The sequence below is a fragment of the Chaetura pelagica genome, unplaced genomic scaffold (genome assembly GCF_000747805.2).
Source record: "Chaetura pelagica isolate M959 unplaced genomic scaffold, ChaPel_1.0 scaffold124, whole genome shotgun sequence".
NCBI lineage: Eukaryota > Metazoa > Chordata > Aves > Apodiformes > Apodidae > Chaetura > Chaetura pelagica.
In genome coordinates, this window is record NW_009952891.1 from 2,935,089 (window position 1) to 2,952,680 (window position 17,592).

General features: G+C 40.2%; 1 protein-coding gene across 1 annotated transcript in view; it reads left to right on the top strand.

Moving 5' to 3' along the window:
* Positions 1-214: 214 nt before the first annotated feature.
* Positions 215-17,592, top strand: part of ABAT (4-aminobutyrate aminotransferase) — a 28,829-nt gene continuing 11,451 nt past the window's right edge. The window contains exons 1-5 of the mRNA XM_009995499.1: positions 215-320; positions 8,416-8,513; positions 9,279-9,308; positions 9,834-9,951; positions 15,427-15,476. Of these exons, the coding sequence (XP_009993801.1) occupies positions 251-320; positions 8,416-8,513; positions 9,279-9,308; positions 9,834-9,951; positions 15,427-15,476 (366 nt within the window). The 5' untranslated portion in view covers positions 215-250. The remainder of the gene's footprint in view (positions 321-8,415; positions 8,514-9,278; positions 9,309-9,833; positions 9,952-15,426; positions 15,477-17,592) is intronic.

Consider the following 17,592-nt stretch of genomic DNA (forward strand, 5'->3'; position numbering starts at 1 on the left):
CAACCAGACATAACATCAGACTTGGGTCTCAATCCTGAGACTGCTCTGAACACCAGCAGTAACCCACCACAGCAGTTTCTTTGCTTGCACTGTCTTTGCACTGAAATTAGTGAAAGGGCAAATTGAAATGGATGGCCCAGTGGCTGCATCCACAGGAACATGACTAAGTGTTTGCTTTTCTTTTTTTTCAGAACATCAGCCAGAAAGATATCGCTCAAGATTGAGTATTTTTGAGTAAATAAAAGATAAAATGGCGTCAATGTTGCTTAGTCGACAGCTGACCTGTTGCCTGCAGCACAACTCCAGGCTGCTTGTATCTGGTAAGTGGTTCTTTTTATATTTTCTTGGTTTGTATTTGGTAAGTGTTTATGCTAGTGGAGAAAATTCCAATGTCAGCGTAGCTGGGGTTTCTCTGGTGTTGTTGAATCTTTCCAAACTTAAAGAATATGATGTTCTGCATTTAGGTCATGCTGCAGTTGTAGTCCAGAAGTGGCCTACAAAGATGCTGTGGATTTTTGTGATGTTCGTTTTGGTTTTTTTAATTCTACAAACAAGGACTCATTTAGTTAATAATTTGCACAGTGAGCATGCTAACTGAAACAAAGCTCTTCAGCCTTTGGAATTCCACTCTTGCAGAGCTAACTTCTGATGCTACATAATGTAGAGGTGAAACAACCATCCATCAAAATTAGCCTATTTTGTCTTTGTGCTATGTAGTTTGACCCTACCCATCTTCCCGAGTGGGGAGGTTCTGTGTCACTGACACAGAGTTTTGGCCCTTATTGGGCATGTGTGTTTCTGCCTGCAGTTAGCCCTCGTGTGAAATAAAAACCTACCACACAGCATCAAGCTGCTTTCTCCCAAGTGCATAACAAGTTGTTCCTTGGCCCTGACTTGTAATTCAGCATATTAAGCCTTCAGTCTCTGTGAAATAGATATAAAAACTAAGTTTTGTTGGACAAAGCAGTGTAGAATGTAATTTCTAGCGTCCGTTTAATGTTCTTTTATACAGAATACAGTGTGGCTGGATCACTGTTTCTGTGACAGAGTAAATATTAATGTTTCTTCTCTTGTCCAACCTTTCTTCTGCAGTGCCACTGTGCTCCTTCTGCCACTGCCAGGCAAACACAGAACCCTTCTGTTTGCTCAGAAACTTAAACATGATTGATTTATTTTTAAATGACACACTTTGGAGAGCAACTGACCTTTCGCTAAAGAACACAAAGCATGGTCTTGTAACTTGGATAAGTATTAGGTCAGCATTTCAGTACAGGATGTGCTTCTCTTTGTGGGAGTGACGCACTTATTATCTCTGCTGTGCAAGAGCCATGATCATTTGGTCAACAGTGGATGATGGAAAGTGCTTGCAGCAACCAGACCAGGTGTCAGTCCTTGGAGCTAATCTGTCATCTCAGCATCACTTAATGCTTCCTGTCCTGCACACTTCTATGCTTCTTCCTCACCACATAGACAAATACACTGCAGTTGTGCAAGGTACTTGAGGTCACTGGAGGACAGATGTGCTAACTGACTCTTCCTTTCTCACCATTGCAATCAGGGAGTGTAGATCTTCAATAAGAAAGGAGAGCAACTCTGGACTCCATTAATCCATCCTTGCTTGCAGAAAACTTGTAAGTGGGAAAGTCAGCTGGATGCTGCTATGACTGTTGAAGAACTGATTTGGGATTATGCTCTGATGGAGGGTGGGGGTGCCTGTTCTTACTTTTTCTTACGGGAGCTTCTGATTCTGTACAGCCTGTTTGGTATCGGATTTTGTCTTCATCTTTGGAGAATCCTATTCCAAAAAAACCTCCAGTATATATGTGGGAGTACTGAAACACAGACAATCTCATGTGGAACAGCTTCTGATCTCACAGAGTAATCACTCTCTAAATAGCAATCTCAGTTTTCACAATATTATGCAACAGCAGTGTTAATTTTCCAAACATCTCTAGCTAGCCTGGCCTTTTGCCATTCCGCTTAAAGATCTGTTAGTAACAGATTCTACTTGCAACACCTAAAAGAGGACTTGGGGGAAATCACAGTCCTACTTTTGGCTGTCAGGGCCTCCACACTCTAAACATTTTGTGTGGAAGGTGGTTTGATAGACATTGTGGAGTGGAGGTTGCAGGCATGCATGGCAGACTGCCTTTCTGCACTTGCACAGGGCAGCAGTGCTATGGCAGGTGTAATGTGCCTTCCTGGAGTCTGGGGAAATTTCACTTTACACCCTTTCACAGCAAAAAAAACCCCTTGATTTTGAGAGATCTGGTGTGCCAGCATTTATTTTCACCTATCTTCTTTTTATTTTATTTTTTCCCCTTGGGGTAATTCCTTTTCTTAATGACACTTACATGATTTCAGTGCCTCCACTGGTAATATGTGGATAATACTGAGTTGTTCTACACTCTGGAACTGTGATTACATGAGGTTTAAGCACTTTCTTTGTAGGCCTGTGTTGACCCTAGCTCTTGTTAGCCAAGATCACTACTTAGCACAGAGACCTGCTACCAATAGTGCTCTTTGTGACTACCAACATCATAAAATGTTAGCAGGGTGCACTTGCATTAATTATGTTGCTATAGCAATGTGTTACTTCGTTAAAAATTGCTGAGTGACACACCTGGGGAGTGATGAGGGCAGCATAGACAAGAGAAGTTGGAAAATAAGCTTTTCTCTCTGCTAGCAAATTACGGCATCCTGTTAGATGAAGAGGAAGGATGTGATAATTTGCTGACGTTACTCCATGTTTAGAAAGATTATCTGTGTTGCATGGAGCTTTGAGAAGTCTGTAAGAAGCAAGAGAAGCAGAATTTAACTTATTTTACCCACCCTCTCTAAACTGGATAGGTAGAAAATTCTCTGCAAATCATTCAGCTTTTTGATAATTCAGCTCAGTAATAGTACATATATTTGTGTTGGTTTTTTTTTACTTTTGCCATGATGTGAAGAGATAGCTGTGTTTACCAGGGAAAAGAGGGTGCTCTTTTTGGCCATATTAGCTAAATGTAATTTAAGAGCTTTCCTAATGCTTCTTCAGAGTTGGGTCCTCTGCTGTAGCCCATGACTTCTACACACTTGTAAGACGAGAGCTGAGGGCATGTCATTTGGTCCTGTTTTTAAGTTAAGCTGATACAAGAAACCATTTTTCTGTTGTAGTTTGATCACAGGCCTCAAAAGAAAATCAGTGGGTTGACTTGGTCAATGGGCTCAGGAGCATAACATTAATTAAACATCTAGGTACTGATTTATATACATAGTGTAATATGAATTTAAGCATATTAACATAAAATTATATTGACAAAATGTATCTGCAAGGATCATAGAATCATAGAGTGATTTGGATTGGAAGGGACCTTGCAGATGACCTAGTTCCAATCCCCCTGCATGGGCAGTGACAGTTTCCACTAGATGGACATGTCCTAAACTAGGATCTTTAGGCCAATAATATATTTTTTTCTGAGCTTCCATCCTTTCTTTTGAAGACATTTTAAAACTAAAAAGCCACCAAGCCATGAGGCTGTCTGCATGGAGGAGTTAGATCAGTACAGGTACATCAGTATCAACAGTGACAGCTTATTATGTGCATACGTTATCAGTCTGTCAGTGACAAAGTAATAATAAAAACACACTGTGAGATTTGTTGGAGAGTTTCAACTCCCCAGTTTGGGGAAATACAGGTCTCACTTGTCCCTTGTGGCACTTCTGTATTCTCGATCTTTTATTACAAAGGTAAAGCTCTTATTTCGCTCAACTACCAGTCACTAGGGATTCTTAATTCTTGAAAGTACCTTGTTTGGACATAATTAGAATCTCCATTTTTATCTGTTCCATCTCTACTGTCTTTGGAGAGGCAAAGTGAAGTTCAAAACCAAGATATGAAGTGCAGAACTCTGAACTCATCAGTATCAAATTGGAGTAGCCTGAGTTACGGGGTTTCAGGGTTTCTGTTGCAGAATAGGATGATATTAAAAAGTCAAACAGGTATAATTTGGGCTAAGTTGTAAAGTACATTCAGTACCTTCAAGACAGAAATGCCAGCTGAGCAGAGCATGCTGCAGTTAATAGGGGATGAAACATGGCAGGGAGTGATTTGATTTACTTGCATCATTAGGAGAATGCAACAATGAGACTTGGGGTGGGTGGAAGTGAGAGAGGCAGAGAGTGGCCTTCAGGCTTTAATCTTTCTCAAGGTGAAACAAAGCAGGTATTGATGCTGCTGTCTGTGACAGTGTCCAAGTGCTTGGAAAAGCCTTTGCAGGAGAGTGAGCTGCTTCCAGAGCCGTGCTCTGTGTGCAGGGTCTTGGGTGCCAGGAAACAACTGTGCCCTGAGGTTACTTGGGGCCTCGAGGACGAAGTGTTTGCAGAATGTCCAGGGTGCCAAAAAGCTGCTGAGTCTTCACGCAGGGGGTGGCCAGGCCATCCTTCACCAGGGCTCTGGCATCTGTGCCTTTCAAAAGCAGTCTGAGCTCTACGTTTAGCCTGTGCGATAAGGGCAGTCTGTGAGACTGTAACAACATGGCCACCTGAAGGCGACGTGGCCATGGCACAACCTCTGCTCCTTCAGCTCAGCAGTGTCAAGCTGAGCAGGAGGCCTTTGCAGTAAAAACTGCTGTGCTTCCTTGCGTTTCATTTCCACAAGCATTTGGACAGGATCCAGAGCACTGAGGTAGCATTAGGCTTCAAAAGTCTGCAGCCATGTGGCAAGAAAGCAGTTTGCTTTCATGCTGTGAGGGCTTTTAGATGAGGGGAGCACTTTACATATGAGCGGCGGTGACTTGCCCTGCCGGTGTGTGGCAATACAGGTCACACAGGAGCTGGCCCGTTAGGACATCATAAACATTCCTAAGCTGAGTCCAATTTACTTGAATAAGAGTAAGCAAAGGGAAGAAAAGGGTTGAAAGGAGAGTGGCAGGGGAACCACGTTTTTGTGTTCTTAAAATTTGGGTGGCTTTATTTTAACCAACCCTGTGAACAAGTGTGCAGATCTGATGAGTAGTGAAGTGGGCTGTTTGGAATAAATCTGTTGACCTTGCTAGAAATGGTGTGAGTTTATGCCAATCATTTATGTTACATTCTCAAAGAGATAACGGGTAAGTTAAAAAATAACCCCACTTGGGTTTTAGCTTTTGCTGTCAAAGATTTCATTAGTATGTAGAGGTTTTGGGTTTTTTAGGGGTTTTGTTCTAGCCTGTATTTTTCATTCCCTACCTAACAGGAAGAAAAAAAGCACTTTTCAAAATCCTTTGATGTGGTAACACTGGGCATTTTCATTTTATTTATGGCAAGCTGTTCCTTCAAATTCAAACTGTAGCATTTGCCTGAGCTAGGAGGTGTAACACCTTTTTGGCAAGTATAAAGGCCAATAAATTGGTATAGCTGCCATTATACTGGTGTTAATAAACAGAGATGCTCTGTGGGCTCCTGAAAACAAGTATATAAAATGAAATTTGTATCCATGAATCAGCCGAGGAATCACTTGATGTAGAGCATGATGATGTGCAGCATCCATTAGGAGGTAACAAGCAAATGGAGGGAAACCTGTCACTTGTGTTGCTCATTTCTCACTAAGTCAGTGAAGCACAGCCATCTAAAAATGACTGTGGTTTGGATAAGCTGCTCCTGAAGCTCTTGTTTAAAAAGATAATGTCTCACGGTTTGATCAACATTACTAATTTGATTAAAAAAATTATTTAAAGCAACTCTTTTTCTGAGAAGACCTGTATGTTTTAGTTTCATTTGACTAGTCTTTGCTGTCTGTGAAAACCTGTTGATAGACATGAACTGTGCCAGTGGGAATTAGTGCAGCACTGCACAGCAAAGTACAGTTCATTTTCCATCACTGTGCACAGAGCAGGTGTCTAGTTCAACACACCTATGCAAAAGAGGCTATGGCATCAACAGTAGCAAAAAGATGATGATGATGATCCACAAAGCAAGCTCTGACTAGTTTGGGTCTTTGTTACACAGCCTGCCTAATGGAAGCAACTTCCTCTTAACTTGAAACAAGTTAGGACAACGGTAAAATATTCCCCAAATGAATTCCTTGTTGTGCAGCTCTGCAAATTTTTGTGTTTTCGTAGGGCAGACTGTGCCCTTTGCAATGGCCACAACAGAACTTTCTTAGAGAAACAATTAAGTTTGGGTTTAATTTAGAATCCTCATCTTTTAAAATATTTCACAGATTGTCCTTTAGGCAAGTGGAAGAGGGAAAGTCTTATCCACACCTCTCAGGTGATGGCCAGGAAATCTTTCACTGTTGGTCTCTGTTTCAGAGCCTGGCTGTCGGGCATCTTGCACATTTGCAAGAGTGGCTTGGTTGTTAACAGAAGAGGAAATTTTTAATCACTGTCCAAACAAGTGCCTTTTTTTGAGAACCTGGTTACAAAGACTAAGGAAAGCAGTGTGCTTGTGTAAGCTGCTGCCCTGGATGGGAGGATCCTGGGAGATGTATGGAGGGGCCATGGTGGCACAGGGTCTCTGGTGGCAGAGCACCAGGCAGGGCTGGGGAGAAGGAGGACCATGCATGCCACTTGTAGTTACCTGTCTTAAATTCACAGATGTGTCAATTCCAAGTATGTGCTGGTTTTCCGTATCTTTCCTGTTACTACTAACTACCAAAATATCCTTTATATCTTATGCCTCTCTTGGTGTTTTCCTCTTTATCATATAAAATAGTACCCCGAGCCTAGGGGGAGGGAGAGGACACAGGAGAAGGAGAAATGTTTGCTACTGGTTTGTTGTGATCTCCATCGGGGAAGGAAGAGGGGGCAAAAAGGGTTACAGTGCTCTCTTCACCCCTTCTAGACTTCACAGCATGTCTGCTACATCTGCAGCTTTGTTGGCTCTGAATTGTGTTGCCTTTGATTTTTTATATGCGGTAGGTTTTTTCCCAGAGGAGCAGCTGTCACGCGGTCTCCAATTTAGAGGAACGCTGAGCAGAACGACACAAAACTGAAGTGGTGTTGCTGGAACCAAACCTATTAATAGCTTTGCAGAGAGGCACTGGCGCATCATGGATATTGCACTTGGAATTAAAGCTGAAGAGAATGATCATCTTTGGAGATAAAGGTTTCCCAAAATGTGCAGTGAATTTAAGTGCTCAGTTAGAGATGTTTTGAAAAGGCTGTGATTTTTCAAAAAAAATTCTCAAAATCAGGCTTGCTTGAGACATCTCAACTTGGGCTGACACAAACCGAGGCAAACGTCTGTAATCACTGTTGGAAACCTTGGCCAAATGGCTGTCTCCAAAACACTGCCAAGCAGTATCATAGTATACCTTCTGTTTTCCTTGATAACTGTTTGGTTTATGTAACAACTGTTGTTTCCAAACAAAAAAAGCCTTTTTAGTACGTTTCTGAAATGCAACTCTGGCAGCTGAAGGTGGTGATGGGTGGCCAGGCAGAGGGGTCAGTGCTGCCTGGCATTCCCAGCAGCAGTGCTGCACCCCACTGCTTCTCCTGCACCCTAAGTTAACTTTAAGTTAAGCTAATGAAGATTAATTTGTTATTGGTATCATGCTGGGTAGAGGCTTGCAGGTGCTCCATGACAAAAATATAATTGTTAACAACATTAGTATAGTTTATAACTTAAACACAGTGTACAAAACAACCTCCTGCTGTTTACCTCGATAGAGCTCTGGAGTCTGTATTTCCTTTGTTGCAAGTGTCCAATTTCTATATTAGCCTGTAATACCCTTAATGGAATGTATACATATTAGGAATATATGCTAACCAAAACTCTGTCATATTAACTATGCCAAAATCCTGTATTTGGAAACAGTTACTTCAGAAATAGGAGCAGAGCCTGTTAGTGATAAAGCACGGGAGATTTTTCACCTTTTGGTTTCGTTAAGACATTGAATTTATTCTGAATCCTCAGTTACACATGAACAGCAAGGTTGGAGGCAGGATGCAAGGAAAAACTGTTGACCCAGGTTTCAGAGGTGCAATTCAAGATGCTGGGTTCATGTGAGATGTTGTGGTTTTGAGCTATTGCAGAACATCACAATGTTTTTCACCTGTGGACTCCATCAGATTTTTTGGGGTGTTCCATGTAGGGAATGCAACCATGTCTGCATGGGGAGTGAGGGATTCATGGCATAGGCTTGCTAGAGGCAAAATGTGCAGACTGAGATGGTAACAGATGTGCTAATTAGTCCTCCTGTCCTTTACAGTAGAATGTGCCTCTGTTTCCCTAGGGTTGCCTTGTCATTTCACTTGATTATATTTTTTTAAATCACATTACTGGTATTAGTTTTATTTTAACACTTGTCAAAGATGAGATATTTAGTTCACTTCAGACAGTACAATGTAACTGATCTCATCTGTTAAGTCTTCTCAGATACGAATATTTATTCTGAGAGGAGAGCACAGGAAGCATGGTCTGTATTCAGGTTTTCATGATGTCTTACAGGACACAGATATATCAGTCAAGCTGCAGCTAAAATCGATGTGGATTTTGATTATGATGGACCATTAATGAAGACAGAAGTTCCTGGACCACGATCTAGAGTAAGTTCCTGAAGCATAATGGCTTGGTTTTTTGTTTTTAATGTAGCTGTGTTTTACTTGCTAGCAAACACATGTCATTCGAAACCTAAATTTGATATGAATAAACATAATTTCACAACAGTCTAGGCACACTTTTATCAAGATGCTGAGAATACTAAACTTATGAACGAAATGCCTCTCTCTGAGAGAGATCAGTATCTCAGTTGCCAGCTTTGCCAACTTACTGTGTGAAGTAATGGAAGACAAAGAGCATCAGTTTAAACATCTCATCAGGCTTGGTTACTTGTGCTTCTGCTGAAACAGACTTAGTTGGCTTTTTATGATGTTAAATAATAGTTTTGATTTTGAAATGGAACAAGAGTTTCAGTTTGCTGGACATTATTTTACTCTGGCAGAGTCAGTATTTATATGTATGGTGGTTTGTAGCTATAACCAATGTGCCAGTATCCTTTTGGTGTGTCTCTGACTTCTCTTACTTTTATTTTCTGAGTTCAGTTGATTAATGTAGAAGAGGCAGGTTTCCCTTTTTGGAGATTTACAATTAAGCTGTGTATGCAGTCTGTGTAACTGTGTGTGCCACTGTGAATAACTTTGACTGTCATGGTTGCAAGATGCACTCTCAAAGTTCATGTGGCAAGTAGAGTTGCCTGATAATCACACAAGACTGCAAGTTTTGCATATTATTTCTTTTATCATAAAAATGAATCGTGCATTCTTTGTTAGTAATGACATAGCTCAGACTCTTTGATATTTGTTTTCCTACAGGAATTAATGAAGCAACTGAATGGAATTCAGGTAACTTGTAAAATGTTCTGAGTTTGGGGAATGTTAATACTGTGATTTCACAATTTGTTTTAAAATCCTGTTTTATATGTTTATTTCCATACCAAAAAAAGGTGGAACACTGGCTCTGGGTTTGCATGCCAAGTATATGCATTTGAATAAAAAACTTTTTTAGTATATTTTGGATACTGGAGAATTATTTTGCTAGGATCAGTGATTTTTCTTTAAACACTACATGTGCCTTTTGAGTTGTTAGGAAGTGGCCAGTGAAAACATAAGCTTAAAAGTATGTCAGCCTAAGTGCATGTTGCCTTCCCAAGGTGAGCAGTTCCTCAAAGGCTGTGCTTCAAGTGCATGCTTGCCCTTGTCATAGTTCCTCTTTATAAAAACAGCTGCACAGTTAATTCCCATGCAATTAATATCATGTCTCTGTGTATCTGATCATTAGATGTTTTTATCAGATTTTGCTGTATAAGCATTAGTTGCATTTTCGTACCCACTGCTACTTTTTAAGGCACTAATTATTTTTTCCTTAAGAATGCAGAAGCTGTGCACTTTTTTTGCAATTATGAAGAGAGCCGAGGGAACTACCTAGTAGATGTAGATGGCAATCGCATGCTGGATCTCTACTCTCAGATTTCATCCATCCCAATAGGTAGGAGACATTGTACCAAAATGTTTTGCCCTGTCCTCAAGCTGTCATTTTCTTATCCCAGCCAGTACCAGAGAAGTTGTTTGATTAATTACAAAAAACAGAACTGACATAATGTAAGCCTTGTTGCAATCAGGTTCACCCCCACTGCTGGGTATTATGCACTGGTAGTTTTGACTAGCTGAAGAAAACTACAAATGAACTGGAAAAAAAGAGTTGGTTATGTGTACCCCAGGAGGATAAAACAAGAGCCAAGCACTGAACTGTGAAAGCCAAGGTAGCAGGTCAGGTAGAGGGACCAAACAGTGGGTTTGTCAAGTGCTTGGGAAAGTCAGTTGATTTTTCTGTGAAGCATTTCAAGAAGGAAAAGAAGCAAGACAAAGATCAAGGCCCCAGCTGCAAGGAATAAGGTTTCAGTAGGTGGTCAGTTTGTTTCTTCCTTGCTCCAGTTGTTTACAAAATACATCTCTGCAGAAGCAAAAGAAGTCAAAGTGCTGGGGTAATTTAAAAGGTGGATGTTGTGCTATGTGCAGAAACTGCCTGGTTCATTCACTCTAACATCCCATCACACGTTAAGGCATGGGACAGTGGTGGGTTTCAGAGTTTGAAAAGAGTGGAAAATTACATAAACAAGGTTAATGTCTTTGCAATAATTTTTCAAGGCAATTTAGTTAGTTGTGTACATTTATTTTTCTTAAATCCTGTGATTTAAAATGGGATTTTAACAGTGTTCCTTTAACTCAATTACGTCCCTCCCAATGACAGCTAAAGTTTTGTCAAAGCAGATATTCAAGAAACAAAATGCAGTCTGGAGAGGAATATCTACTTGAAACACATTCTGGATGCTGACAGGTAGAAAGGGAGATTCTCTGGAATGCAATATGCAGTTGATTTGTCAGCTGCTGATAACATAATGCAACTTAAAAGTGAAGTTAGTATTGGAGAAAAAATACTTTATGCTATTTTATGCTACACAATGAAACACTTGCAACCTCTAACCTCTGCTTACAGCAGAAGTGCAGCACTGGTAGCAAAACTGCAATTCCTGGTAACATTTGCTTCAGCTATGAATCAGAGAGGGACTGAATTTGTACTGTCTGTATACAGTCATTCCCAGACAGCTCTTCCCAAGCCATGGCAATAGGAATGCAGCCATTAACTTCTAATGCTGAATTAAATGCTAAGAGTGAGTTTCAACAGCATTTAAATATTCTGCCTGCAAAATAGTTAACATCACCTTTAAACATTTAAATTGAACCTGTAATCAATCCCAGTTAGTCTAAGAGATCACGTAGTTTATTGGAACCATCTGTAATAATGCCTAATTTGATTAAAATTGTCTAAAAACCTGGTTGTTCATCTCTGTAGAGCTATTAGATGTGCTCATAATGTCATACATAATTAGAACTGAACCTAAGATCTATTTACTCCCTTGAGATAAATATATATACACTATGCATAGGATGTAATAGCAGGGGCTCCTGCAGTTTACCTTCTCTAGCTGATTGAAACTGGTGACAGTACCTATAATAACTGATCCTTGGCTAAGCCATCTAGCTCCTCCTTCATGTGTGGCAATACCTTCTTGAGCTGGTTTTTTTTTTTGTCCTAGAGGACATGTTCCTCAGTCACAAAGGAACTATAGTACAGTGCTTCATACAGCTTCTCAGATAATGGCTCTATGATGTGTAGCAATAAGATGGAAATGGAAATTTAATACTTACAGGTTGACCTCAATCTAACTGAACACAGCATTGATTTATTTTTTTTTGACTTGTACTGAATTACAAGACTATCTGAAACTGCAGAGGTTACTAATAATGTCCTTTTTGATGACAGAGTTAAGTTCTAGACTTGGACACCAAAACAAGATCACAAGGTGCTTGCTAGTCATCTGTGCTTATCGCTCTGCAAGTAAATCCAATAAAACCTTTTATGAATCTGTCGGGACTTCCCAAGATTTAATAATGATGTGCCACACTAGAATATATTTATCAGCAGAGGCTGAGATGTAATAAGTGCCTGTGTGGAGAGATAAGAATTAAAGTATGAAAAAACCTCTAGGCAAAGATGTTCTGGGCTGTTTCTTGCTAAAAACAAGAACTAAATGAGGTTTTTTACCACATGGTTTTGGGAATGTTGTAGCACAACATACTCCTTTAAACCTTTATCTAATCTGTCTAATAGAGTTAGAAACTCCATGGTGCCAAAGGCAAGAGGGGATTCTATTAATGTGTTTACTAGCAAACACCTGGAACAGTAAATGGAACAATCTGCTTTTCAGTGCTGGGAAGGTCTGGTTTTGTTTGGGGAGAATGCAGAGGGGTGTAGTTTGGTGTTACAGCAGCCTGCTGCTCAGATCCAATGGATTCTTTGGGCTTTCTCCAGCTTACCATTTAAGCAGCCTCCATTTTTTTTTCCTATTGCAGACAAGCACATTTATGAGCCCAGAGGACATGTACTTTTCTGTCACATTGATGTAGACACACAGCAAGAGTGATGATGCAGGTGCCCTTCTCATAAGAGCCAGCTCTGTCATTTCTTATAGGAATGTATTTGAGAGTGGATTCAAAAAGCTAAAAACCCTTGCGTTGGTCATGGCAATGAAACAAGTTACTGTGTATTTGCCATCTCAGCCTGGAGCTTTTTGACTTTGTCTACCATTGTTATATAATAGGGTTTTTAAACATTTAGTTCTTCCTGGTGTTTTTTTATGACTACAAACACACATCCCAGTTCAGCCTCTTTCCATGTACTGACCTACTAATTCAGAAAAGAGTCAAGCTTTAAGGATTCTCTCTTATTTTGCTGGGACCTGTTTGAAAATGCACCAGGAGAACAGTGAGTGCCAGGAGGAAGACAGGGCTATGTAGCCTTAAGTGAAAAGAATGGAAGACACATCTTGTGTGGGTGGGAAAGAAATTCTCTGTAATAGAAGCCTTGACTTTGCTAGGGAAGAGAAGATGCAGAGATCTCTGTGGTCCTTACACATCTTAACACCAGCAACAGGATTACACATTTTACAAGCAATACCAGAGTTAAGGGTTCAGCTTCCTAAGCAGTGGTAGCTATTTATAAATAAACTTCTGTAAGGCTTAGTTTGGAGATTTCTAAAACTATATATATATATACTCAAAGGTGCTGTCAGTGACAGCTTTCAACTGTGTTATTCCCTCTAGCCTAACAACAGTTCTTCCCATGGCAGCAGATGCAATGCAGATTTAGTTGTCTGTGTCCCAAATAACCACTTGTATTATCTCCATAATAATTTTAACAGATTCTTCTCAGAATGACATTCAGTTAAAAAAATCTGGATATTTCCTTGTTTTGAACTAAAATATTCAAAACTGATTTTATAATTGATTTGTTAATGTGGGAACCTAATGCTCCATTGCTCAAGACAGGATAATCAGAGCTATTGTCATTCCACTAGAATGAGGAGTTCAGGGACATGATAAGCTTTTCTAATAAAATTAGAGCGGTCTGATTTCTTGAGCAGTGGGGAAGCTGAGGTTTCCAACTGTTTGTACAAGGGAATATAAAAGATGATGTTAATATCTGGCTTTGGCACTTCATACATTAGAAATCAGGCTTAAAATTAAATTCTCTGGGCTCCTTTTGTGAAGCCCTTTTTTTTATTTTTTTATTTTTTTACATCAGATATGCTGGTTTACCAGTAAGCAAGAATGTTATCCTATAGAATATCAATGGGTATAAATTAAGCACCTTAAAATCTGAAGCATCCTTAATGTCTTGATGTTTCTGGGTAAAAAGGGCAAATGGTAGGAGCTTTTTCCCATTAGAAGCTTATTAAAGTAAGGAAAATGGGAATTAAAAATAACAAACTGGCCATGAAAGCGAAGAGTGCAGAATCTCCTTTGTTAATATGATGCAGCAGTTATTCTACAGGCTTTGTTATGGTGATGCACAGCTGAGGTATCTAGATCTATCACTGAGAAGGAAAGATATCCAGACAGATGTTTTGGGATAACTACTGGGTTGTGGCCAGTTACAGATTTGGGTGCTTATTAGTCCATGAGTCTCAAGTGTGTGGCTGTCTATTTGTACAGCCTCTTCCTCCTGTGGGATGGTCAGTGGTCACCATGAGCACCTGCAGAAAGCAGGGGTGGAATGTGCATCTTCATGTGTGCAAATCAGTTTGAGTGTGTACATGTAAGTGCAAACCTAGATAACATGGAGGCCAGTATGTGCACATCTCAAAACCAGTTTGGCAGCATCTTGCAGAGTGTTCAGCTAGCACTGCAGAGGAGGGGGTGATGAATGCTGTCCAACCACAGCAGGTGGCAGGGAGCACTGTCAAGCTGCTGGCACAATTCTGCTGCAGTCCCAGGGCTTATCCCTGCCGGGCCAGCTGTAACGTGCTCACTGCACGCATCAGCAGTGGAAGAGCCATCTCTGAGAACAGCACTGCTGTGCTGGCAGGGCTACCCTGCATCATCCTGCTGTATTTGCTGAGGGAGAAAAAGCCCTTGCTGATCATTTGTTACTACATTATAATGCACTGAAATCACAGTTGTTAAATGAGCACTCTTTGGGAAATCAGTAAATATGTGGATTTTTGCTTGTCTTTTTCTTAGGTCAGCTGTCCAAGACTGAGGAACTGCAGTAAAGGATAAAAGGGGGAATATATGTTTCTAAGATGATTTTACAATGAGGAAAAATCCAATCGGTTAAAAAGCACAGTGAGGGGGAAAGCTTTGTTACTGTGCTAGGAATAATCAGTCTGATATTCAAGGAGGATAAATATTGCTATGAGAGTAGAGTGTGGCACCAGCTACTGTAAATGGACACAGCTGCATGGGGAGCTTCCCTCTGAGGTTCAGCGTCAGAAGCTGTTTCTGAAACACAGGTTTCATGGTCAGTGCCCAGTGAGAGCCACTGAAGTTGAGCAGATGAGGGTCACAGTCAGCAAGAACAGTAAGCACCTGCTCCAGGCAGGAGGAACTGGAGACACCCCTATAGCACAGCGAGATGGTGACTAACAGAAACAACTGCATGTGGGCTGCACTTGTAGAAAGTGATTTCTGCTCTTAATTGATGGAGAGGTTCACACATCCTATAGAGAAACCAAATACACATGGGAAACCCAGAAAGGAGAACAGGCAAGAATTTAATCATGTCAGTCCCACAGTCCTTGCTAGAAATATGTTGTTACCATCAAGGCCTGTCAGGCAAAAGGTCCATGTCATGTTCATTTATTTTTGTGTTCAGTTTTTAACTTTCAGTACTGAAGTATGTTTTGTTATTGCCTGACACAAAATTTGTACCAAATTTCCAGATAACATGTTTTGTAAAAGAGAAGAGGTTTGTCCTACTTGGAAAGAAGTTCTATTGTTAATATTTCAAACATACACAAGTTACGCATTAAGTTAAGGTTATTATCTAGTTTAAGCTTTACATTAGTTCATTGAAGTCAGGCAGAAATAACTGTTTTCTGTCTTTGTTCTTTTTAATTAGGTTACAGCCATCCCTCTCTGATAAAGCTTCTGCAGCAGCCACAGAATTTGGTAAGTGAATTAAAATATTAAGCACTTGAAAGAGTCTTCTCCCTCCTCGTGGCGTTCATTCTTATTTTTTATTAAACTGATAACAAATGCTTAATGGCTCAATTTACAACATGGTAGGATCTGCTTTCTTTATTTCTCACTTGATGAAAAGAACTTGGTAGTGATTAAGAAGACACCAAAACCTCTGTGAAGCTTTACAAGAAGCAAACATTTGGGTGATGCAAGCACTTGGTGTATTTGCAGCCAGTTTTAAATCATAGTTCAAGCATGGTGTTTCAAATCAATAATCAATAAAAAATCACATTTAAAAAGCAACCAACAAAACACCCCAAAAAACCCTCTTGCCTGGTGGCTGTTGCTAACTTGTCCACTTGATAAGTGAAGTTATCAGGCTGCTAGCTAGAAGCCTGTAGTAAACAGAACTGCCTCCAAAGCCCAAAATGAATGGTGCAAGCAGGACTCCTCTCTCCCACACACTGGAGCATCAAAGATGTTATTGATGCCCTGCTCCCATTTCTGAACCTGCACTAACTCAGCAGAGGGTGGCACTCATCCTGTCCATCTGCCCCTGACTGTGCCCTTAGGATTTCTGGCAGGCTTCAGCCCGGGCACAGCACAGGCAGAACATCAGCTTTGCAGGGAAGTTTTGCAGTGCCAAGGCCAGAGAGCTGTTGGGAGAGCCAGAACGTGTGCAAACCTTGCCACAGGCAGGAGTGTGTTGGGCTCTGACTGTAAAGTGCCAGTTTTATTGTCAAAGTACTTTATAAAAGTAATACACAGAGGTAGGGCCCTTGTTTGAGGTTAAGAAAGGGGTTGGTGTTTTCTTGCAGGGACTTTTTGGTTGGTTGATTTGTAATGCTCCATGTGCCCTCTTTATAGCCAGCTATAAAGGACAGAATATGCATCTGTTTATTTGAGACCATAGCAGCTTGATGTCAATGTCCTGTTTTTCTCAATACTGAGAATCTCATTAACAGCAAAGGAAAAATACACTTTTCTGCTTAATGGCAATTGTTGTCAATTGACTGTGACAGCCTATAATAACATTCACAATGAATTTATGGTCTCATATCTCTGACTTTACATGAAAAATTATTTCTAAACTGAGATAAAAAGTTAAATAAGGTTTCTTATACATACGAAACAACTTCTGTTAATATGTAACATCCTTGCTTAGGTTTTTTTTAAGCTTGAGTCTGTTGAAACAAACATTATTTTGGAAGTAACTTATACAAGTTACAAAGTCCTCGATCATTTTGTTGTGTCTTTACAATACGTGGTTTTCCCTAAGTATTCTGATGGAGTGTTCTTGTAAGTGTGACACACCTCTTGCAATAGTCCACACATCTGAATAAATTAGTACTTGTATTGAGGAAAAAGACTGAAGGATGCTGATAAATGTGCCAGTTTGAGTTGCAATGAATATATGAATGTTTTCTGTCCCCTCTGGAGACTCATAAAGACTTAAGTCATCAAAGCAGAGCCTTTAATTTCAATAATGACTTGTTGAAAAACAACAAAAGGGCAAATAATGCTGCTTTTCAGCTGGCAAATATTGAGCTTGTCCTTTTCTGAGCAAATTTAATTTAAAATAAAAAGTAGCACACTGTGAATCAAATAAGATTACCTACAAAGATTAAGAGCAATGATAAATAAATTTTAATCCATGACATGTAATTTAAATTAATTGCATAAATATTATAAATTTTTCCATTAGTGGACTGGGGAGACTGAGGGTTTTTTTCCCAGTGCTGTTGTTCAGAAACACCTCTGTGGGCATCAGGCTCAGCTTTCCCACCAGCTGCAGCTGCTGTTCACTGACAACATAATTACCTTTCTAAAATGTGAATCCTGCTGTGGCTGGTCCATAGGACCATCAGGACAGTTCATGTTGGAAAGGGCTCTCCTGCCCAACCTCCTGCTTAGGGAGGGTTGGCTGTGAGACCAGATCAAGTTGGTCAGGGCTTTACCTGAGGTCTTGAAAACCTCCAAGGAGAAAGACTGCACAGCAATCTGTTCCCCTGCTCCACTGTTCTCCTGGTGTAAAAGCTTTTCCTTATACCCATAGTACCTCTCATGTTTTGATTTATTTTTCTGGAATCTATTCTACTGTAGT